The following is a 26537-nucleotide window of genomic DNA, read 5'->3' on the forward strand; positions in this document are numbered from 1 at the left end:
CTCTGTGCTGACAGCCTGGAGCCTGCTTCAGATTCTGTGTCTCCCTCTCTCTCTATCCCTCCCCCACTCACACTATGTTTCTCTCTCTCTCTCTCTCTCAAAAATAAACATTAAAAAATGAATAAATAAAGTAAAATAATTTACAAAGAAGTATTTAAAATTACAAAACTACTACTGAAATTATTTTCTATGTCCTAGGTTTAATATTCAATTAGCTAATTTGAAAAACCGGCAGTGTTCGGTAAATGTGAGGGTAGAAACAGAGCTGGGTTCAACCTTGGTAAAATAACAGAACTCTGGGCATGTTAAGAAGACTGAAAAATAGTTCTGGAACTGGAACATGAGGACACAACCTAAGGTGATAGCAATGAGACTGGAGAAGAGCAGACAGACTGAAATCATGTTGCAGAATTTAAATTCCTAGAGGTTGACAGATGACTAAAGGTAGGTGGTAAGGGAGGAAAAAAAGATGAAGACAATGACGGTTAACAAATACGGAGAAAGAAAATAGAGAAGGAATAGATTATTGTCATGGAAATATGTCTAACGTATTTCAATGCAAATTTCTAGGGTGATATCTGTGATTCATGCAGGATGTATGCCAAGTAGAGTAGAAATACATGAATGAGGTTCTGGGAAAAGAAATTTGTGATGAAGACATGAATTTTGAATTATCACCCAAAGATGACTTTCTTCAGGAAGATGATACAGAATGAGAAGGGGAATGAAAAGAAAATTCTGGGGCTATCAAAACTGAAAGGGAGGAAAAAAAAACGAATTAGTAACATAAACCAGGGAAAATGGGATCGAAAGGTTAAGGGAACACTGAAAGAAGGTTAAGTTATACAAACAATGGGACAAGGATTGGAGGATTAGAGAGTGGGCAACAAAATCAAATGCCACGGAAAATTCCAGAAAGACAAGAGATGCTAAGTACTAATTCACGATCAAAAGCAATCACAGAACAATGCTGGGGAGAAAATCAGAACACACAGGCACATATGTGACTGGAAGGAGAAAGTGGGGAAACCAAGTGTGGGTTACTCTGTTAATACTTTAGAAAGAAGAAGAGAGATAGGCAGAAGTTAAAGAAAAGTAACATGCCAGGTTCTCAGGGAGGATTTGTTTGATTGTCTTGATTTTTAAAGGATAGAAGAAACATAGTCATGACTGTAGGCCAAAGGAACGCACACCAAGGGAAAAAGACACACACACACACACACACACACACACACACACACACACATCACAAGCCTTGAGGCCACTGTGATGATTTTAAAATACTCTTCCCCACAAGTCCCACAAAGGTGGTATTGAATTTCCTCCTCTTCCCTTCAGTTTGAGCTGGATAGTGAGTGGCTCTCTTCTAACACACAGAACAAGACTGAGACTTCTCAGACTGGGTTAAGAAACGCAGCCTCTATCCAGTTCTCTTTTAAGACACACATCTTGACAGACCTGAGGCAACAATTAGAGTCTGGCTACCCTGAAGACCTAGCTGGCAAGATAATGTGGAGAGATCACACACAGACTGAGGGATGCAGGACGAGTTTCCATTGAGTTTTCCTCGCCCAGGCATGAGTCAGTTTGCAAGTTTAGGTCACTGCAAACAAACACGTAAGAGATGACAAATAGGAACTACTCAGCTGAGCCCTTAAGAGAGACCATAGGACCCTTCTTCAAGGTCAATCTACTCTTGTTTTATATCTGATTCTACAATCTCAGACGTCAGTTTTTCTGATGAAATTGAAGATGGATGCTTTTTTATAGAGGATAAACAACTAGCTCCAGATTTACAAATATGTTATATTGCAAAAGTTTGTTTACTCTGTTGTATAGAAATTGAAATAAAATCTAAAACATATCATTCAAATGCTTTAGGCTAGGCTTTCTTATTAGCAAAATGTGAATAGAAGATAACTCAGGTTCCTTCAAGGACTAAAATTCAATTATTGAGTATACACTATGGATAAGCTATTTTTTTAAGGTATGGTAGGTTTTCTATATAATCCACTAAAAATAAGGGGGGAAGCATATCAAATGAACCGTAATAATTCTAGAACAGGGACACATTATTTTAATATAAAAACAGAGGCAGAGGAACATACAACTAAAATTTCCTATTAATATTTAACAAATTAATTAGTGACAATTTTTAAAATAATTATTTTAAAGAATCTAGTCAAGCATAGGTGTTTACTAGGTAAAGTTCAATAATGAATATCAAGAAGACTCTTTATTTATTTATTTTTTTAATTTTTTTTTTTCAACGTTTTTTATTTATTTTTGGGACAGAGAGAGACAGAGCATGAACAGGGGAGGGGCAGAGAGAGAGGGAGATAAAGAATCGGAAACAGGCTCCAGGCTCCGAGCCATCAGCCCAGAGCCTGATGCGGGGCTCGAACTCACGGACCGCGAGATCGTGACCTGGCTGAAGTCGGACGCTCAACCGACTGCGCCACCCAGGCGCCCCTCAAGAAGACTCTTTAAAAAAATCTAATGAAAATATAGCTGTCCTGGAAGAAATATTATTGTGAAAACAGCATACAATGTTTATTTTTATGCCACAACATTATATTACATGTTTTATGACCACCAATAATTCATACCCATCCCGTTTAAATGTAAGTTAGTCTTTACACACTTCTATTTAAATTCAGGTTTGTAAATAAAATCAAGATGTCCTGACAGATGTTTTTTCCCCCCTCTGAACTATTGACCCAGCACTAATTTAAACCCAAACCACACTTAAAATTACCATTTCTTTTAAAAATGGGTACTTGAGGTGTGTAGAAATGAAAACCAGTCTATTTTCCAATTACATCTGTAAGCTGCTTCTTAGAGCACAGTGAAGTATTCAATGAAGTTTTAGTACTAAAAGAAACATTTAGAATACTAGTGAATTCTTTGTCTCCAGTGATATTTTTAAAGCTGGTTTAACATGGAGATTTTATCATTTCCTCTTGTGTATGTGTGCTTATATGAGAAATCCTAAATGTTAACAAAGGACTTCCAAAAGTAAACCTAGAAATACAAAGCAATTTTAGTACTAAAATATCATACTGGTAGAAATTGGAAATGTAGTATATAGTTATCTAGACATGTACATAAAATTCCACTATTATATTATCTTCAGTGAAACATGAGTGAACATATACAATTCATATTCTTAGCAAAATACCTGTTATCCTACAATAATAGATGATGATAGCTAGAAATCACACAGGAATGTAGTTTTAACAGAGTTAATACTAGGTTACCAGTGATAATATTAGTGATATTACTTTTCCTTTCTGTTTGAAACTCAGAATAGTTTTGTCTCTTGAAAACAATTAAGTATTTTCAAATATATCTTCTTGACCACAGTAAGTTTTCAGCTCTTTCCAGATAAACATAATTTGAAAATTCATGTCCTGGAAATTGTTTAATCTTTATAGCTTCAAAATTATGATTACAATACATCAAACGAATTAAAGGCCAAAGTTAGTCATTAAGACTTTTCCTGAAGATAAGCATTTTCTTATAATTGAACCTTCAAAACGGCTATTAAAAAAGCTCAAGTAAAAGGTAGGCTATTTTTCAAATAAAAATCAAACAATTTCCCACAGAGTAATGTTAAAGGATTTATTAATCATTTTCACTTTAGACTGTATTAAAGAACATGGAGTAAAATTTTGTGAGATTATCTGTCTGATGAAAATTTGTTTAAGTAGGACTCTACATAAATTACCCAAAGATCAGTGAGAGGGGTGGATACAATGGGCATCAATCAGTCCACATAATTACTGGTATACACTTATTACTAAAGATATCATGATAATTAGTCTACCAAAGAGAATACACTAGGTGACACCGAAGTTAAGTACTTTATTTTACAGAGTTGGATTCACCACTAAAGAAAATATGTAAATGAGTAAATAAAGACATTTCAATAGGAAATTGACCAATTTTAAACAGTCTGACACATTTAAATGCACAAAGAAATTATCTGTTGGATAGAAACTCTCATATAATTTCAGAATTGTTATATGTCATGCTAAGCAGGGGGAAATAGGATTGCAAGATTTTCTACCATTTCACAAAACTCCACCTAAGTGGATGAAGCCACGATAGGTTTTTTCCAAGACCTGTTGAGAAAAATGTCTTTAAATAGTGAAAGTAAACTTTTTATAAAACAACTGGAAAATATAATTGTTGTAATTAATTATACAACAAATCAAGAGTATCTAATACAGAAATAATGTTCCAACTCATTATACCTTTTTGATAAATTGATTTTTTAATGGATTTCCAAGATAAATGCAAAAGACAAAATTGGTCTTTTGACTATCACACTATTCGATAGCCTAATCAAATGCAAACATCAGTCCATAATACAATTGGCAATTTAATATGGACTTTTAAAATATGCATTGCTTTCTGACAAAGTAATAACGTTATGAACACACAGTGGTGTTGAAAAGGCAATTATGTTGGAAGTCCAGTCTAGGCTAGAAGTTCTGGTCTACTTCCCACCACTGAAAACTATAAATAGCAGGATAAAATTATTTTTAAAAACTATCTTAGCATTTGAAATAAATTTTGACAAAAGAGAATTTCACAAACATTCTTGTTTTGAGACATATACATCTGCATATTTAACTCAGAATACCACCCTTATATCTCCAGGCCTACCTCATTTGTGAGCAGTCAATGTTTGTTAGAAGTAATGACAGCACACTAGCTTTCAATTGTATTAAAAATACTCTTTCCCTAGTGCTAGTCTTCTGGATACATGCAAGTAAGGTCATTAGTGATAAATTTTTCTTTCGTTTCTTTGTATAGAGTAAAAATAAGCTTGCACTTGTTCAAAGTATTTCAATGGGTAATTAAAACACATGATACACCCTGGAAGAGTTTTCTTTCCTATTTAAATTATGTATTTTCAAACTTATCTCTTGATTATGTCAAGTTTGCCTTCTGTTTCCTTATCTATAAAAATAGGAAGCTGATATACGTCTCTTCAATTGTTTTCAGCTTTAAAATTCTATTATTTTGCACTTATTGTCCCTTATAGAATGTTCTGTATTGTTTATAAAACTTCGTAAAAACGTACAAACTGTAAAAGTCTGTAAAACTTCTGATGACAATTAAGGGCATTTCTAACTAAGAAGCAAAAGCTGTTTTGTGATTAAAAGCTGTTTTGTGATGAGCAGAGGACTAGAATGGACATTTTTTCCCCAAAGAAGACATACAGATGAGCAACAGGAACATGAAAAGAGGCTCAACATCACTAACTATCAGGGAATACAAGTCAAAACAATGAGATATTACCTCACCAATCAGAATGGTTAGAATAAAAAATATAAAAAAAAAAACAAACAAGAAATAACAAGTGTTAGGATGTGGAAAAAAGGAACCCTCTTGCACTGTTAATGGGAATACAAATTGGTTCAGCCACTGTGGAAAACAACGAGTTTCCTCAAAAAATAAAAATAGAAATACTATATAATCCAGTAATTCCAGTACTACTTAAACAAAGAAAACAAAAATACTAATTTGAAAAGATATATCTACCCCTTCATTCCTTGTGGCATTATCTATAATAGCCAGGATGGAAACAATCCAAATATCTACCAAAAAATGAATGGATAAAGAAGATATGTTATTAGAATACAATGGAATATTACTTAGCCATAACAAAGAGATCTTGCCATTTGCAACAACATGCATGAATGGACCTAGAGGATATTATGCTAAGTGAAATAACTCAAAGAAAGGAAATACCATTTGATTTCACTTATATGTGGAATCTAAACAAACAAAGACAGAAACAGACTCATAAGGCAGCGCCTGGGGGGCTCAGTCGGTTCAGCATCTGACTTCGGCTCAGGTCATGATATCATGGTTTGTGAGTTTGAGCCCTGTGTCAGGCAAGCCTGGAGCCTACTTCAGATTCTGTCTCCGTCTGTCTCTGCCCCTACCCCGCTCGCTCACACACACTTTCTCTCTCTCTCAAAAATAAATAAACGTTAAAAAAAATTAAAATGCTCATAAATACAGAAAACCAACTGGTGGTTGACAGAGGGGTGGGGGTAGGGGGATGAGTGAAATGCTTGAAAAGGATTAGGAGATACAGACTTCTAGTTATAAATAAAAAAAAAAAAGTTTTGAGATGAAAAGTAAAGCATAGAGAATATAGCTAATAATAGCATAATAACTTTGTGTAGTGACAGATGGTAACTGTACTTATCATGGCAAGCACTGCAAAATATACAGAATTGTCAAACTATAATATATAGAATTGTCAAATCATTATGTTGTGCACCTGAAACTAATATAACACTGTATACCAGCTGCACTTAAATTAAAAAAATAAAATTAAAGCTGTATTGTGACTTACAAGATTACAAAACCAGAAAAGTTTCAGATCTTCCAGTTGTGAGTCTAGGGAAGAACTCAATTGTTTCTGAATCATCTCTGTTAGAGAAAGTTTTAATATTGTCCAAAACAGGTAAATGACCGAAACTTAAATGAATATGACAAGAATATATTCTCAGCTGAGAAGTTAAAACCAGGACCCTTTCAGCCTAATCCTGAAAACATAAAGGTAAAATCTCTGAAATAAGACACAGACGTCTACACGTAATTTTTCTGCACAGCCAAAAGAACAAGAATTTTTGGCCAGCTCATATCATTTTGTAAAATTGATACAGTTTTATGGATTTCCAAGACATAATACATGTGATATACATGTAATTTTTCTGCACAGCTAAATAGAACAAGAATTTTTCAGTCAGCTCATGAATGCAGAAGTGGTTGAAGACAATCAAAGACATACAGAGTTATGTCTTCCCAAATACCACCTTATTTAAAAGATAATTCTTATTGTGGCATCACTTCTGGAAAAACAGGTTTATAAATTATCCATCACACATCAAAACTAAATCCCTCCCCAAATCACTTTTGTGTTCTCCTATATGAATCAGAAAGTGCAATCCAAAAATCTGACAGGCTAAGTTGTCAACACGATTCTCTCAACAGCAATAACATGACCTCCAAGAAAGAATCTGTCATTCTATGCAAGTCACACATTTGACAGTTCATGAGATTTCAGATTTAAATTCCAAATAAAATGCCTTATTATAAAATTTCTCAAGTCACCTTATTTTGATCCCTCTTGGTGGTATTATCAGACTTACAGTAAAGAAACTGACATCAAGGAAATAAATAAGCAAATCAATCTATGCTGAAAGAGTATACGATGTTTTTTGTGATAAAGTCGTCTGGTATAAAAAGCACTATAGAAAACCACAGTAACACATTCCTTACAACTCGGAAATTACCTCAGGTGTTTAACTACTGTACTTCATCTGTTATGAAAAGACTTTGTAGTGACAGGGAAAATGTACGAGGCTCAGATTTCAAAAGGAACACCTGTGTTACCACGCACAGAGGCCAGGTACCGAGAAAGTAGCATTACCTCCGGGCGATGCACTTCTGAGGGGCTCCGGGAAGTTACAGGGATAAGAGGCAGATGTGGCAGTATTTCACTTAAAATCCACTTTAAAACAAAGCCTTAAAACCTTTAAAAAGTAGCAACCCGTAATTTAGGGATCTGCCTCTTCACTTCATTAAAACTGAAATATTTTTTAAATGGAAATTTAACATATGGAAAAACACACATGAAGATTTCAATTAAACACATAATTTCGCTATTATACAGAGAGACTGAATGCATGATGCAGGGGAGATTGTCCTGGTGAGACAGCAGAGCCATTAACTTGACACAATCCTTGTATTTCTACAAAACATCTACTGATTTATCTCATCTCATCTCACTGCCAAGGCCCTCCCAGTCCAGCCATAACTTAACTATATCACTTATATCCTACCCCCTATTCAAGAGGGACCCTCAACAGTGACTCTCTGAAACTTTAAAGAGCTTGTAAATCACCAGAAAAACTTTTTAAAATGCAGATTCCAGGGGCACCTGGGTGGCTCAGTAGGTTAAGAGGCCTACTTGGGCTCAGGTCATGATCTCTCAGCTTGTGGGTTTGAGCCCTGTGTTGGGCTCTTTGCTGACAGCTCAGAGCCTGGAGCCTGCTTCAGATTCTGTGTCTCCCCCTCTCTGTCCCTCTCCCGCTTGCGCTCCGTCTGTCTCTCTCAAAAATAAACGTTAAAATAAATAAATAAATAAATAAATAAATAAATAAATAAATAAAATGCAGATTCCAATTTTGTACGTTAGGAGACAACTCTAAGCTATTTTCTAAGACCTGGTGCTAGGACCACACAATGAATAACCACACTCAGAGTTGCAAGCTTCTAGCACTTGTCTAGTTTCTTGGCCAACTGAATCCATTAGATATTTTCCCCAAAAGGAACTGCTCTTTCTCTGCTCTCCTACTTAGTTACTCAAACTTAATCCTTTCACCAAAGTCCTGTTCATAGTCTCTCCCCGTTTGGAAGTCATTCCAACTATGATACTCCATTTATCACACACTTCTCTGAACCTTCTTAAGCATGCAATTTACCAATTACTATATATTCCCCTTGATCTGTCTCCATTGTTTTGAGTCTTAATTCCCAAACTAGAATTTGAAATAAAAACTTTGCTTCACACTTTTGTGTGTGTTTTCCATGACACCTAATATAAAATATGGCATATTATGCATTGCCGGTATGGACCCATCAATTATCTCTTGTCTCATAGCTGGCATGGGAACGGGACACTAACTGAGATCGAAGATCCAGGACCTAAGTTCTCTGTCTCAAACATACACGTGTGATATAAACTCAGACGGAAGGGTATTCATAATGTACCTATGCTTTGTAAATATCATACCTTTGTACTGACTTTGTGATTAATCCAAGGCTGTGATGCCTTCTTTATTTTTAGTCATTTAAGAGAGGAGTAGTTAATAATCTTCAAGACCATGTTCTAGATGTTTGAGGAGACTTCATTATTTAAAGAAATCTTTTAGTATCTGAAAAAGTACCATCCGTCACTTATATAAGCCTTGATTTATGGCAATGGATAAATTTATAAGAATTAACACCTGTGTTTTAGTTTATTTATAGCTCATTAAGTTTAGAGAAATGCAAGATTGATCAATGAGTCAAGCCTAGAAAAATATATGATAGGAAATATAAACTCTCATAATAAATCACCCTATAGTATCTACTTACGCATTAGTTTATATTTTCTTTTTTTTTAAATCAGGCAGTAACTTTTTATTACTTAACTCTTTTCAAACTTCCTTCACAACAGTCTATGTTTATGAGGATGAACAAGAATAAACAAGACAATTGCTGGGTCTGACTCCTACCCTAGTGGCCTCTAAATTTGGTACCTGATTTAGGAAATTAAATCTAACATTTTTTTTATTATTGTAACCTGTTTTATTTTTTATTTTTTAAAATGTACATCCAAATTAGTTAGCATATAGTGCAACAATGATTTCAGAGTAGATTCCTCAGTGCCCCTTACCCATTTAGCCCATCCCCCCTCCCAAAACCCTCAGTTTGTTCTCCATATTTTTGAGCCTCTTCTGTTTTGTCCCCCTCCCTGTGTTTATATTATTTTTGTTTCCCTTCCCTTATGTTCATCTGTTTTATCTCTTAAAGTCCTCATATGAGTGAGTATATACACATACCACATTTTCTTTATTCATCCATCGATGGACATTTGGGCTCTTTCCATACTTTGGCTATTGTTGGTAGTGCTGCTATAAACACAGGGGTGCATGTGTCCCTTCGAAACAGCACACCTGTATCCCATGGATAAATGCCTAGTAGTGCATGCTGGGTCATAGGGTAGTTCTATTTTTCGTTTTTTGAGGAACCTCCATACTGTTTTCCAGAGTGGCTGCACCAGCTGGCATTCCCATAGTTTATATTTTGTATTTCACTATTTGAATATAACTTGGGTTTTGAAAGTAAATAAGATATTAATTGCTTTTATGTATTATATTTAGGGATGCTTTTCTAGTTTTCAGAAAGAAAGAGATGGATTAACAAATAAAACACTTAGGCAAACCAGGAAAATAAAAAGCTGATGGACACATAGAAACCTAAGCCTATAATTTAACAGTGTACCTTCAATTTAAAACCAAATGCTAATATAGGAAACATTTAAAAGAATATGTTTACATAGTTTTAATGAAACTGCTATAGTAAGTTGCTCATTGTTCCTATAGTGAGAATTCTGTGTTAACTTTTCACTAATTCCCATCTCAAGAATGATAAACTGTTATGCTTCCAAGAAGTCAATAGGAGCTATGTAAATATGGTTTCCCATTTTCCTTGGCTGCTAGGAAACTCAAGGGAAGTTAATAACCACAGCAATCAGGTTTTCAGGTGCCCTTTAGGAATATGCCTTTAGGTCTGTCTTCTTCAATAATTAACAATGACTAAGACGATGATTCTGAGAAATATGGTTTACAAAGGTCCTTATTTGAAAATCTGAGAAAGAATATTATGTTAAATATTCTTCATTTGTTTCCACAAAGCCATTCTCAGTCCCTAAGTACCATTCTCTATGTCTCAAAAGACTCAGTTCTACACATTAACTTACTTTAGGTTAGGTTCTCTTGCCCCTGGATTCCAATTGGATTTGGCTAATGGAAGACATGAACAGGAAGTCAGAAGGTGGGAGGTGTATTTAAGTATGCATTACCCCCTCACCAACCCTACTCATCTCCTTTGAACCCTCTGCCTCATTCTGATGGCAACAGTGTCCTGTCACACAGCTCTACTTCCAGACGCCAGTCCTCACCTGGGTGTGACATCGCCATTCAATCCTGGTCCCTTATGGCTCACCTTAGCCCTGTCCACAACTCTGAATATAGCCCCATGACTTTTTCTGGTGAACTCTTGTTTTTGTGGCATTGCTTCCTGCGAAATAATAATATTTGAGAATAAAAATGTCTCACAGAATTTATATCAGCTAACTGCCTACCATATTAGATCTTAATAAATGTTCTCTTTCTCCCTGTTCCTTTAAGGATCTGCTTAATTTGGTGTGATTCACATAGCCTTTCAAGCGAACATCGCTGATATTTATGTGACTAAGGAAGAAATTCAAATCCAAGATTCTGAGTAACTGAAAAACAAGATAATTATTGCCACCTAAAGTCCCAATGAAAAAGTCAATAATCTTATAATTCAAATTTAACAGACTATTAATTATACATATAAGTAAGTTATTCCTAGTTTTGTTTTGAGTCCATTAGCAATAAACTTTTGAACTTAAGACCTTTGTTTCTATTAAATTTCTTTTTTTAAATTTTGTTAATGTTTATTTCTTTTTGAGAGAGAGACAGAGACAGAGTGGGAGAGGGGAGGGGGCAGAGAGAGAGGGAGACACAGAATCTGAAGCAGGATCCAGGCTCTGAGCTGTCAGCACAGATCTGGACATGGGGCTCGCTCAGGGCTTGAACTCGCAAGCTGTGAGATCATGACCTGAGCCGAAGCCAAACGCTCAACTGACAGAACCACCCAGGCACCCTGAATACATTTCTAAGATGTTATTTCCACTGAAGCTCCCAAGTACCTCCAAAGTTTAGGTAAGATTATATATATATAGGATACACACAGATAAATACACACAGGATTAATTTAAAAAGTGTTCATAAACACTAAGCTTAGAAATCCATTGTAATAAGTTTCACTTATAAAAATCAAACAAATATTGTCAAATTATGTCAAAGGATGTATTTCTTCTTATTTTTTTTCCTTTTAGATTTGGATACAAAGATGAATAAGGTTAGGCTGCTCCAGTCTGTCATGATATGCATTTGAAAAGGTTCTTTTCATCATATATAGAAAAAATATGTCCCAAATATCTCCATAATAGAGGCTTAGATCAGTTCTCAGATTGTGGCTTCCATGTCCTTGCCTTCAAATCAACTGTACACATATTTTCATATCAACCCCTTTACTCAGAAGGTTCTCATCACCCAAATGCTCTTCCAGACTCCCCACCATACAATAACTAAAACTTCTTCCACATACTATTTCAAAACATACCTCTTCTAAGAAGCCTTTCCTGATTATTGCTTTTTCTGAAATTCTTTAAGACTTATATGCACTTTAAAATATATTAATTTGTACTTTTTACCACATTGTGATTGACATTTTAGAAGCAGTTCTCCAGCAAAAGCCATAGAATTCTGATCCCTATATCTCCTGAGTCTCCCTACTTACTGAGGGATCTAGACATCCTCACTTCAGGAGACATAAGCCATTTTAATACTGAAATCCAATGCTAAATTAGCCACCTGTCATAATTATTAAAGAATGATTTTACCTAAGCAAAATGCAAAAAAATTACCTAACCAATATATAAAATTAAGTAAAATGTAACACTATACTTCACTGAAAAGAATGCTTTTGCAATTTTTAAGAGCATTTTGTCATCAGAACAGAAATACTCAAATTATTTTGCATGCACCCATTTTAAAATTATTGGTGAAAATCTAGTCATCTTTTCATTTTTCATTTATTCATTCCATTTTTTCCCCTTCCAACTACCATCTGTCATCCCCAATACCTAATGTTTAATTCAGTCTAATTGGAGGAGAAATGGAAAATGAAATCTTAAAATCAGTCAATGGCACAGTTCTGCAGGATAGTGAAAAGTGAGGTGCAATGACAGAATAAACAATAAAGGCCAGAGGAGTGAAGATGGAGGAAGTAGAATTGCAAATTTCAAATTCAAATTAAAGCATCTGTTAGCCACTTAGCTGGGGAATGCAAAAATTACTAAAGCACAGCCCCTTCTCATAAAGGAATGGAAGGTCAGAGAAAGAGACAGGATGCAAACACCAGGGGCACAGGCAAATATGAAATGCTATGGAAGCCAGGGAAGTGAGTGGGAGTGCGCCTCTGTATGGAGGGTTTAGACAAAAACAGATTCTTAAGAGAAGAAATTCATTACAGAGAAAACAAGGAAAGCATTCTAACATGTGCAAAGGTAAGCAGGCTTGGCAAGATCTGGAAAAAAACATCAAAAAACCCAAGGTATATGGAATCATGGCACAGGTGCTCCTGTGAAATACTGATGCTTTTTATTTGTTTAGTTTTCTGTGTTCACAGAACACTTGGTGAACTCTTGCCCTTTCTTTGTAGGCAGGAGTCCTGATGCTCTTATTCCATCTCAATCCAGAGCTACGGCTCTCCCAACACCTCTAGAACTTTGGTATCCCTTTTCTGGACAACATCCGGTCTCACTATATACAGCCACTCGGTATTTCAGGTATGGATTTGCCATGTCTGGAGGAAATATAAGATAACAGTTTTATGTTTTTCTCCCAACACCTTGATTGGCTTGCCCCATTTGCAGGATTATTGTCTATTGTCTGAGGTAACACACACACGTGGGGAAGTCTCTGAACAGAACTCTCATGTTCATTCCTGGGTCTTATCTAGTTGCCCCTCCATACTTGCCCAGTTTGAAATTCTGCTTCCTCCATCTTCACTCCTATGGCCTTTATTGTTTATTCTGTCATTGACTGCATCTCACTTTTCACTATCCTGCAGAACCGTGCCATTGACTGATTTTAAGATTTCATTTTCCATTTCTCCTCCAATTAGACTGACTTAAACATTAGGCATTGGGGATTTTATCATTCAAATGTCTTCACCTTTTTGGTTTCTTAACACTTCTTAAAAGAGTGAAAAGGAATTTCTGTTGTCTGGCATTAGTAGTTACAGCTGCTACCTTCTAAAAATGGAGAAGGTGAATGATAGTTGAGGAGGGGAAAAATAAAGAATGTGAATTCCAGAGTCAATATTTCATGTCCTCCAGAGAGCCCAAAGTCTATTTGAAGTTTCAAGTCCTCCAGGGAGCCTAAAGTCTATTCCCAGACAGTGCTGCCACATCACCTGGGAGCTTGCAGAATACTGAGGCCCACACAGACTTACTAACTCAAAATCTGTATTTTAACAAGATGTCCAGGGGATTCATATGCACATTAAAGTCTGAGCAGTGCTGGACTAAAGCACCTTTATTCCTATTCCCCAAATCGTACCTAATTGCTTTTCCATGAAAAATACTTGCTATCCTTAATTTCCTGATGACTGATTTCAAAATTGTCTATCTACCAACCTGCTTAGGAAAAACCTAATAACAACTCAGATTCCTCTGTATCCTTCACCCTCACATTAAAGCTATCAACCAAACCTTCAGCAATGGCGTCAAATCATATCCTGAAACAACCCACTGCTCTCCATCTTTACCACTTATCCCCCTGGTCCCAGTCACCATCATCTCACATTCAGAATATAGCAATGGCTTTCTGTCTCTCTGCTTTCAACCTTAGCTCTCCTGCGGACCATTCTCCATAATGAAGTCAGAATAATTTTTGAAACTGGAAACTGACCAGGTCAATCGTTTGCAAGAAATTTTCCAGTGGATTTCACTCAGAATAAAATCCAAGTTTCTCCTCACCTATAACCCAAAAGGACTTCTGGCCCACGCTTATAAGTCTACTTCATTTTCTAACACTTTCCTCATCACTAAATAAAATTCAGTCACACTAGCCTTCTTTGTGACCCCCACTTCATTTCTGACTTAGAGACTTTGTGTCTGGCATTCCTTTTGCCCAGATCTCTGTATTTTTGTTTAGCTGACTTCTTCTTGTAACTTAGCTCTCAGCTCTAAAGCCACCAACTCAGAGAAGTCTGCCCCAACTACCCGATAGGTGGGATCAGCTCCACTTCTATCATTCCCTACGGTCTCATTCCCCTTATTTTCATTAATTTGTTGAACATTTTATACACTGATATATTCTCCAGCATCAAGAACAGTGCCAGGCATAAAAATGTTCAATCAGTATTTGTTGAATTAAATGCTTTCTCAAACACAAATTTATCAATAAAAAATTGGTTTAATCAATTATAACAGCTTTTCTGTAACTTCTTAAAATTTTGAAGGCAACACATATATAGGAAAATAAGGAAAGGGTTCCTTAAATTTTTTATGTTTTTGAGAGAGAGAGAGAGAGAGCACGCGCATGAATGGGGGAGGGACAGAGAGAGAGGATAAGGAAAGGGTTACTTAAACATACTTATTATAATACCTTCACCAGACAATTCATTACCACTTGAATTTGTACATTTTCTTCCAATGAACTAGACATTATATATATGTATATATTACACACAATAATATATAAGACATATTTATGTCAGTTTAGTAAATATTTGGCTTTAATTGAATTAGTAAAAAATCATTAAAATATGAGAATTTAAATTTTAAATCATGTATAATTATTTGTTTGTATAAGTTCTTAAAAGTACTGTGTGTGAGAGAACACAGCTGAACAATAGCAAAGAATGTTCTTGAACTAAATGTCACTCGCTTGTGTTTATGAATTATTAGATAATTATTTTGTTTTTAATGAAGGCATTCAGTAACAGTAATTGCAAAAAAATAATTATGCAAAGAAACTGCATTCTCCTATTGACCATCATTATAAATTTGGGATATGTTCCCTAATTGAATTACATCTTCTAAAACTAAGTTGAAAAATTTGGGTTAGAAAATGGTTAAGACTGCAGATACTACCTGGCCCATAGAACATGGAACATACATGTTTGACAAATAAGTAAATGAACAAGCATGTTCATTTTTTCATTCTATTCTGCCCAACTACCCTTGGACCACTGGGACTTCACCTAGACTATTTTATCACACCTTCAGTGTGGTGTCCATGTTGTTAAACTCAAGAGTCCTCATTTTACTTATCTTTATAAGCGGTATCTAATAGAGCTGATCAGCATTTCTGGCTTCCAGGACATCATGCTCCCTGTTTTGTTGTTGTTGTTGTTGTTACTGTTTTTTCCTAATTTTCAATTCCCTTTGTTGTTTCTCCTCACCTTTCTACCTCTACACTGTAAAGTGTCTCAAGGGCTCATATCTCAAACATCTCTACCTATACTAACTTCCTTGATGATCTCATTTCTTTTCACGGCTTTAAATACCATCTAAATGCTGACAAGTGTTAACTTCATGTTCCAGATTAGCCTACACCACATGTGTCTAATTGCATTCTTGACAAATTCACTTGGATATTTAAGCTAAATCTTAAGTTTAATATGTCCAAAATTGAGCTCCAGCTTTCTCTACCAAAAGCTGATCTGTCGGGGCACAGGGTGGCTGGGTCGGTTAAGCATCTTACTTAGGCTCAGGTCACGATGTCACGATTCGTGAATTTGAGCCCCACATCGAGCTCTGTGCTGACAGCTAGAGCCTGGAGCCTGCTTCGGATTCCGTGTCTCCCTCTCTCTCTCTGCCCCTCCCCTGCTAGCACTCTGTCTCTCTCTCTCTCTGTCAAATATAAACATTACAAAAAAATTTTTTTTACAAAAAGACCTGATCTGTGTACATTCTTATCTTAAAAATACGGTAACTCCAGTATTTCCAGTTCATCAGGCAAACTCTGTACAGCTATACACCACATCCAAAATCTGTTAACTCCAAAATGAAATAAAATCCTAATGACATACCCCATGATAGGGAAACTGGTGACTACTGGACAGGAAATGGACCACTGTCCTGTTCTGCTTCTCATGCTAAAATTCTCATCCTCTGTCGTTTATGGAGGGAGTGAGAGGTAGACTGGCTTTTAGGCAAGTGGGACAGGAGAGCAAAACACATGGGAAAACAGAAGGCATTCTTACCCTGTAAAGCAGGGAGGCAGAGATTGGTTCCATCTCCTCTGATCTATTGGAATATGGTTGGCAAAATGTGTATCCAGTAACTGAGTCATTTGTGAGATCTCTAAAACCATTGTGGAAGCCACTATCAGTTGAACGATATAGAATCTTCCCCATTGATCTTCAAACCAGAATGGAAACTGCCACCAGTTTTCAAAAAACCATAGCCAGGGATTGAGTGGATTTCAAAATTGCACCTGATGCTGAAACTCCCAGCCTGCTGCTGCCTGGCTCACCAAGGCAATTTCATTAGTCTTGTAACAAGGCTTCCTTGAAAATTTCAAGACTGATGTTATGATTACAAAGGGGTTTTAGTGTGTGTTCACACTCTTGTCACCTCTCATCACCTTCATGGCTACCAACCTATTCCTAGTGTTAGATGGATTATTCCAATAGCTTCATCTCCCTGCTCACACTTTTGCCCCACCTCCCACCATCTAACTTCTGTTCTCAACAAAGCCAGAGGATTCTGGATAAGTAGAAGATCATACCATTCCTCTGTTCAAACAGTTCAAATGGCTTCTTACCACTCAGACTGAAAGTGAGTTTTTAAAATGATTTTTATCTGTCCTGATCTCATTTCCTACATTACATCCCCCCTACCCCCACATCCCCACCTCCCGCCCTTCACTCTGTGTCAACCACATGGGCCCTTTGTTGAATTTGGAGATTCAGGGTCTTCATACCTATTCTAGGCAAGGAAGAATATTTGTTGTGGTTACCACTGGGCCCTAGATGGTGCCTGCCATAATTGTAACCTCCAATACCTGCTGATTGAAGGAATAAATAACAACAACAATTTCAAAATATGGCATTTTTCTGGCTTTGAGTGTTCCATTCTCCTACTGAAACTACTTATCTTCTCTTTCCTTTCTAAGACCCTTGACTTGCTGCTTACATTTAGGAGGTATCTTTAATCTCCTAGAACTCCAAGGTAATTACTAAATTCTATAAAACTGGGCTGTAATGTCACTTCCTTCCTATGGGTATTGCCACTTACAATGCAACTTCTGAAAAGAAAAATACATTAATTTCAAGTGCTAATATCTTTAAAAAACAACAACTATCTATTCAAATTAAGGTTTTGTAAATTTTTAACTTCCATAGAGTAAGATACTGAAAATAAAACATAACTTTATTCTATCTAAACAATATTATTAAGATAAAGTAAAAACACTTTAGGAAAATTAAATAATCTATTTTAAATACAGAATAAAACATCTTAACTTTAAATAATTATAACATTCTTTGAACCAAGAAAGATATTTCATGCACTTTTAAGTGAATGTAGATTATACTGCATGTCAATAAAAGGTGAAAACATTTACTTTTTGAAAATTACCAAGCAAGTATCAATATACAGAGAGAAAAATTACCATTTGGGGAATCAAGAGTTGTAACAAAATCTTAATTGATGTGAATTCCTCCCACTTTCAGCAAGATAAAAAATGTGTAAACATGGGCTTTTGGCCAAATGACTTATGAAGCCATCATTTCGTTATCTGCATTTATTCCGAGTATATGTAGCAGGTGGAAAATAACGTAAGAAAATATGGATTTATGAGAGTAAACAGCAACTCACAAGACAAAGATCACTATTTCAGGCATGGATTCAGGCTACAGACAGAAATAGGGCAGAACCCAGACTAAAAAAAAAAAAAAAAAAGCTGATCTGTGTACATTCTGTCCTATATTAAAAATATGGCAAACTAGGTTGACTCATATCTAGTTTCTGGGATCATGTGCTATACTGGAATATAGGAAAAAACAAGAACAATAACAACAAAACTTGACTTCCATGTTAAACATGGCCTTAGAAAGACTCTAAGTGACAAGCTGGAACCAAGTCATTGCAACATGCACCATGGGCCAAAAGGACTGCTGGTTGTTTGGCTCAGCGAACCTCTGGTTGCCTACCAGAAGGAAAGGTATCCAGATGCATTTTGTTCTACATTTGGAAAAGTGCAATGCCAAGGTGTACCCACAGTTTTGCCCATATGTGAGGTGACAGCAAACAGGCACAGCCATCAACCCTCCCAGCAGAATGTCTTTCAACAGTTCCCTAAAAGATGTGGAAATACTTATCTTAGTGAGAGAACAGCTTATATAATTGGCCCATGTGTCCTTTTTTAGGTAAAATTTCTTGGTTGCTAAAGTACATTCTAGAGTTAGGTACGCTTCACATCACAGTGAACTATTTGGGATTTCAGTCACTCTATAATGTTTCAGAGGCTCATGTTAAAAATTTATAGCAAGAGGTAAATACCCATTTACTTGAATTTCAGAACATTTGAATATATTTATTACTATCTCAGTAGCTCTATATTACAGGATAGTCTTTAGTATACCGTATTTTAAATATTGAATTATCTGAAACATTTAATCCTTCATCTCTAGTATTTCCATTTTCTATGTCACTATCTCCAGTGTTGTTGATATCCTTCCTCTCAGAACTTTTATTATTTTAATTCCTCTTTTTTGCCTGTCCTCATATTTCATACTTATATATAATCTTACCTATTCTTCTATCCATCCTGTTATTCAACACACATTTATTGAACAACAAACAATATTCAATCAGCAAATATTTACTGAGTACTTCTGTGCATCAGGCACAGGGCCACAAACATAAATAAGGACTGATGCTTACCTTCAAGGATTTTAGTCTTAGAAATCATACATGTGAATATTAACTGCAACAAAATTTTAATACTACAAACAGGTTTGAATAAAATATTTTAGGAGCACAGAAGGAGTAGGGCAGAGGAATAGGTGTACAAGAGAAAGCTTTGCAGAAGGACAACATTTGAACTTAGTCTTGAGTGAGAGATTGTCATGAGGAGATAGGATGCACAGACATTCTGGGCTCAGAAGAAATCAATGAGTAAAGAGGCATAGAAACATGAGGAAGCACAACCACCTTTAAGAACAGTGAATAGTTCAATGTGAACACAGAGTCAGATATATACAAGGGAGTTGAGGGCCATGGGGCAGAATTGACAGGATGTGCCTCATTTTATACATTTATCAAGGTGAACTTGAACTTTTGAGCGTCCAGAAGTTAACAGAAGTTAACAGAAGTTTTGTGCAGCTAAGTAACCACCACAGATTTGTTGGAATAAAAAGATTTAGTGACAGTGAGGAAGGTGGACTAAAGTCAAAATAAAGTAGGAACAGACTGGTAGAGTCTGTTGGGTGAGAAGGTGTGGTACCAATCTAAAGGTGAGATAATGAGCAAAGGTTAGCATGAAACGGAAGAGATGAATTCAAAAGACATTTCTGAGACAGAATCTACAGAATTTGGCAAGTAATTGTGTATTCATGTTTGCATGTATATGTTATGTTAAAATGGGGAGAAAAAATGGGAGCATGGCAAGAGTTGGGAATGGGCTTAATCTTCCATTTTGTGGAGTATTTTGTTTTGTTGACAGAGGACTAAGCAGGTGTTAATGAGTTCCACTAAGAAAGAATCCAGGAAAGGAAGCAGGATCACAGGCAAAGGTGGAGGGAAAAAGGTAAGGCAGTTCATTTTCTTTTCAGACATCTGAAGCTTGAAGTAGCTGTGGAGTAACACCACACGGAGACGCCTCAGAAAGCAGAAGGAAATATGTAAATGAAGCTCAAAGAGATGATGGTTAGAGATATACACTATGCTATGGACTAGACACCATCAATATACGCACGGTATTTAAAGTCAAAGGAGTAAGGGAGTGCCTGGGTGGCTCAGTCAGGTAAGTGGTTAAGTCTGTGAGTCTTGATTTCAGCTCAGGTCATGGTCTCACAGTTCGTGAGTCCTGCATCAGGCTCTAGAATGACAGTGCTGAGCCTTTTTGGGATTCTCTCTCTCCCTCTCTCTACTCCTCCCCTGCTCACCTGTGCACGCTCTCTCTCTAAAAAAAAAAAAATAAACTTAAAAAAAAGTTTTTAAGCCAAAGTAGTATAATGTCCAACAGGAAGAGAGACAGCCAAAAGGAAAAACCTGAGAAACAAAGTTTTATGAGACCAGCAGGAAACAAGAACATGTTGATAATATAACCAGAAACGTAAAAGAACCAAATGATGAGGTTAAAACCCATGGAAAGGAAAGGCTTGAAAAGAGTATGCACAACAGTATCAAATGTCTTATCTCATTACAGCTTGTGTTTTTATTCTTTACATCAATATTTAAAAATTTTTTTATGTTTATTTATTTTTAAGAGAAAGAGGGGGGGAAGGGCAGAGAGAGACACAGAATCCGAAACAGGCTCCAGGCTCTGAGCTATCATCACAGAACCCAAGGTGGGGCCTGAACCCACAAACCATGAGATCATGACCTGAGCCAAAGTCAGATGCTCAACTGACTGAGCCACCCAGGCTCCTCTTTACATCAATTCCACTACTGAGAAAAGCAATGCCCAGAGTGGTTGCTGACTGTCAGAGCTCACATACCAGCGAGTAGCAGAGGCAAATGTGAACTTGCTGCTATTTAGGTGCGTGGCTACTATTTTTCCCTTTAAAATCCATTGTCTCTTCAGCAACAGTTTAATTTGATTACCTAAAAGCTCTAGTTTTTCAATTTACCCTAAATTAAATGTGGGTAATATCTCTCTGTAAAGTGTCTAAAGTAAAAAATTGTATGACTTCTTATATGTGAGCTTTCAAATAGCCAATTATGGAGGCTTTCCAAGCATCACTGGTTTCTATAATCAATAATTCATCTCTGCCCTTACTGATTCTGCCACAGTTCTGTGCTTTCTTCCACCTGCTTTTCTTCCAGAAATTTCCCTGGATCTAGCATTTGTCTGTTTCTCTTCCTCTAGTTGAGATATGCCCTCCCCTCTTTGCCACAATCCAGGGTCCTGACCACCTTCCAGGAACACCATAAAACCCATCTTCCCCACTGATTAACTCCCACCATTAGGAATATTCCATTATTCTGTACTCTCTTGACATTATTCACACACTAGAGCATTGAATTTTGTGTCCTTGTTTATTTAACATTTTCAAATGTGTCTACTCTTCTCCTCAATCAGTCTATAAGCTCTTCAAGGGCAGATGTGGTTCCAGAGTCCATTTTTAAACCTATTAAATGAGGATAAGAACAGGGGTAGGGATGGGATGTTAATAAAGGTGGATGTGGCTTGACTGCCATAGGTTCAAGGACAAAGAGTAGGCTAAAATAGGCACCAAGTATAAGTAAGGTAACCGGCTATTCACATTTTTAATGTGATATGACATATGGCATACAAATAGACAAAGCAGTGGCACCTAGAGGGTACTGCAGATTTTACAGGAAGCAGATCTTTAAGCCAAACTTTAATTTTGCTTTCTCAGAATAAATACACTTTAAATAAGTATTTGAATAAATTATATTCTCACAAAGTTGATCAAATGTGTACTTATACTGCTATGTACTACATAAGTCAACAACATTTCAAATAAAGTAGTATTGTTCTTTTAAACTTCCCTTAAATGTGTATTCTAGAAAATGTTTTCCAGTATTACAGTTGGACAATGAAGTCCTCTGCAGCCCGTTAATGGCCAAGACACAGTTCCAGTGCTAACAGTATCTAAGGGCAACACAACATAAACCCTGGCTGGTTTCTACATCTGCATTTCAAGGATAGAATGAAACCAGCGAAACTAAAAAGAAACTCACAGAAACAGCCCAGACTAGACATCATACAATAGGTAGTTATTTTTTTGGAAGTCCGACATGAAAACGATTACAGAACTGTTCTTTCATTATTTCCATATAACTTAAAACACACACAAATATTTTCAGGTTTCTTTTTGGGGGTTTGAACTCCCAAGTTCTTCCTTATTTTAAATACAAAGCAATGGAATACCTATGCACATGGAATAAGCATATGGCGGCCTCCTTGGAAAGGCTCCATAATTGGCTCTTTCTGTTTGAAAGCTCACAAATGAAGAAGTCCTAGAATTTTTTACTTTGGACAGTTTAAAATACATAAAAAGCAGACATGTGAGACATTACCATGTCATATCCTACACAGATTTTTTGCAAAGAGCTAACGACTTTTCTTAGGAACTTTACTGCAACAGTATGGGGAGACATAACATTAGCTATATGTCATACTAACACTTACTGAGATCTTGCAATATGCCTGATAATGAGCTAAACTTTACATAGGTTATGTTGTCAATCCTTACAACCCTCTGAGCATGCTGGACATAAGAAAACTGAAGTAGAGAGAAATTAAGTTGCCCTAAGTCACACAGCTAGTGACTATAAGTGCCAGACTTTAAACCCAGACCACCTGATTGTCAGGTCCTGATTCTTAACCTCTAATGAGTGCTCTTGAGTGCTACCTACTTTCTTCAGGGTAAATTTTTTTTTTCTGGCAAAAGTTAAAATAATATAATGCTATATTTTGTAATGGGTAATGTGAACTTAGAACTTCTATCATGAAAGCTGCCTAAATAGGAAATACCCCTCAACACTATTGTGAATGCAGAAAGAAGAAAAACTAGAATGCTTTAAAATTAACTGCACCCTACATAAGCATTGCCATCACCAATGATTATTATCAATTTTTGCTAGTACCTTCCTAATTTTAGTATAATAAATATTTGAAAAGTTTTCTAAATATTTCAGGCATAGAGTATTACACTAATGAGTTATATACTAATAGCTTTTTAAAAGTAAGTTTGATTCCTAAACTTGGTACTTAATTCTAAAAATTAATATGAGGTTTTTAGGATAAGTCACTTATTTTTTTTTTAATTCTTTGTCCAGGCTTGTTTTCACTTGTCAAAGTGCAAAGTGCATAAATAAATCCAGAAGAAGAAAAAAAGTCATTGCCAAAGCACACATAACATAAAGCAACCACAGAAATATACCCTTCACACTGTTATTTACATATTGGTAAGAAGCATGGACCCTTTGGAAAGTTATCAACAATCTGGAAAACTGCTTCAGATTATTCTTCCTTGATTTTTCAGATCCACCATTCATAAGAAAGTTCCATCAGTTAGGAATTAGGAAATAATTGTTCTACTAACTCACTTAAAAGCAAATGCATCAGCTGTTCAGGATTGTCAGTATAGGAATCTTCCTAGTAAGAGTAGAATGTGAAGCTTTTAGTAGAAACATTGCATCTAAAGGTATTTAAGTCTACTCCGAAATTCAAAACACTCTTAGAATAAAAGGAATCTAGTAAAAGAATATGCAGAGGAATATACTCCTGAAGAAAAATGTTAATTTCATACAAGACAAATGGTAAAGATTAAATACTAGCATGAGGTAATTTAACCAGGAAGACTGAAAGCATTAATAAACATTTTTTGTACATACCATTTGAAAAATTTCCTTACCATATACTGCATATTAGATGCTGTTGGATACACCTGACTTCGCAATTTATTATGAAGGTCCAAGATACTCTGCATGTCATTGTCTGTGATGGCCCTTTTCCCTCTTTGCTTGGCCATCCACCACTCACCATCCTCATCCATGTACTTTTCCAAAAGTTTCTCCAATAAAGTAGCATTAGGAACTACCATGGCTGGAATTGCTCTAGCCATGAATAGCACCGTGGTTACTCTGAGCCACTCCTGCGCGGTACACTTCATAATGAATGATCTCAGGATTTCCCCGGGAAAATCTCCAAGACAGGCTCTTCCACTCCTTTTGGCTATAACGACATGCAGTGTGATTAAGGTGAAAATCTAGGCAGATATTAATTTTCTAATAACAAAAGTAAAGTAACAGTAACAAAGGCCAGTTTGATTTGTTTATATAATCCCCAATGGCCACGCACTTTTTGAAATAATTTATCTTCAATCCATTTTTCCTCCAGAGGATTTTTCATAATGCATTGTTTCCACAAAATAGACAACTATAATTACCAAAATAACATGCACGAGGACAAAACAAATGGCAAAAAAAAAGTCAATCCTTCAAATTAATTTCTGAATTGAAAAGCTTAAAAGGGCTACGTATGTGTTAAATACAGCCTGCAAAGCGTATTATCTATTTACCGTGTTTTCTGTAAATACCTCCGTTGTAAGGTATTATTTTCGACCAGTGTCCTATCTCTAGTTCGCAGATACTCGGAATGCCCATCACATTCTGAAATTGTGGTGACTGTTTTAAAGTACAAAATGTCATCCACACATGTATCCACGGGCGCATCTAGAGGGCCCACGGAACTAATAGGAAATAATGGTCTGGGAGGAAGTCTCCTCTTACCAGGCGCAGGGCAAGAAGAATTCAATCATTATTTCCTGGAAAGTGTGCGCCCAACCTGTGGCCTGCACCCGAAAAAGCCAACAGTTCATCAGCAACTTCAGCTTTTCCTCCCACACGCCGCAGGCGCACATTCTTCACTTAACCCAAACGGAAAGCGCGCGACAGAAGGAGGAGGTGAAGCCCACAAAGTCACTTGCAAGAACAAGCTCCCGCAAATCTCATCGCTGCAGCTTTCCAAGTAGCCCACCCACATTCCGTGTCCGCCCATTCTCTACAAGCGGGCTTTTTTTTTTTTTTTTTTTAAACTGGAGGTTTAGAAGAAAAAGGTAGATAGGAAAGGGTGGAGCCTGACGACTCGGCAAAGCGTTTTAGAAATGCCTTTACCTCTCCAGCGTGAAGTTCCCTACGAGAGCGGAGCCCAACACGACGGCCGGCCTCCCGCAGCCGCCCCAGCCTGCGCACACGACTGCACACACACAGCCGGGTCGGGAAGGACCCGCGCGGCGCGTCCGAGGACGACGAGGGCGCTGACTGCGGTGGACTCGAGCCTGGGCCTCCGCGGTTCCGTCAGGACCCGGAGCAGGCGAAGCGCTCCGAAGTTAGAGCTCGAAATTGGGGCTGAAAGGGAGCCGCCCGGTTAGCTAGCCGGGGTGGGCGCCCGGGCTCCTCCGAGCGTTCTCCGCTAGAGCAAGGGGCGGAGACAGGAGCGAGGCTGGGAGGCGAAGGCTGGCGGCGACCTAGCGCTCCCACCCGTTGCCGCCGCGGTGCGCAGAGCCAAGCGCCAGGCGCTTCCGCCGCTCCCGCGAGCTCCCGGGCATTTATTGCGGTCCCTGCGCGCGCACGTGACGTGAGCGCCCCTCCTCGCCCACCCCCACCTCTACTCAGCCTGGCCCGCTGCCCGCTGTGGAGCATGGAGCAGCCGCGCTGTTTCCCCCCCGGCCCGGCGAAGCCTGGACGCTTGGCCTTTGTGGGCGTGCTTTGGGATTCAGAGGCCCGGAGTACAGGTCTGGACCCTGGCGGGGGGACGTATGCAAGGAGGGCCCCCACTCCTCCCGCCCCTCACAGCTCCTCTGCTTTCGGAGGCCTTCTTCCTAGTTCCTTCCAGAGATGCTAAAATGGCTTTAACTACCCTTAGAGAGAAGGGGGCGCTCCAGAGAGCATGCAGAGGGAGCAGGGATGGGTTAACACCTTAGACCCTAGAGATGCAGAAGAGGTACTGGGGAGAAGGGGATGGGGAAAGAAAGGCTTTTTCTTTTATTTTCTCCAGGAGATCACTTCTGTTTTCCAGGACCCAGTTCTAGAATTGAGATGTTGTTCTTTTTGGCTCCATTAAACTCTTTTGATGACCAGATGGGGAAGGGGTTTCATAGAATGATGTTGTGAGCTGTCACTTGCCTGACAGTTGAGAGTCCCACTTCGTCATCCGTAAGATATGGGACATTCATTTCCCAAAGTGACCAGAAGAAAAGGTGACCAGTGTTTTTTGTTTTTTGTTTTTTTTCTTTTCTAGGAATGTAGATATTTTTGGCGTTGACATATAAAGGGCACCCTCAATTAATTTATCAGTGCTATACTAACAGGAATTAAAAACCCAGCTCTAGAACTGATAGGGAAATGAGTGTCCGTTTCCCTGTTGTCC

The 26537-nt window shown here is 37.3% G+C and overlaps 1 protein-coding gene across 1 annotated transcript in view; it reads right to left on the minus strand.

The window, feature by feature from the left end:
• CRISPLD1 (cysteine rich secretory protein LCCL domain containing 1) overlaps positions 1-25685 on the minus strand; it is a 48590-nt gene extending 22905 nt beyond the window's left edge. The window contains exons 1-2 of the mRNA XM_049633234.1: positions 25283-25685; positions 24022-24341 (exon numbers count right to left, since the gene is read on the minus strand). Of these exons, the coding sequence (XP_049489191.1) occupies positions 24022-24279 (258 nt within the window). The 5' untranslated portion in view covers positions 24280-24341; positions 25283-25685. The remainder of the gene's footprint in view (positions 1-24021; positions 24342-25282) is intronic.
• Between the last annotated feature and the right edge of the window lie 852 nt (positions 25686-26537).

Source organism: Panthera uncia, chromosome F2, assembly GCF_023721935.1.
Source record: "Panthera uncia isolate 11264 chromosome F2, Puncia_PCG_1.0, whole genome shotgun sequence".
Lineage (NCBI taxonomy): Eukaryota > Metazoa > Chordata > Mammalia > Carnivora > Felidae > Panthera > Panthera uncia.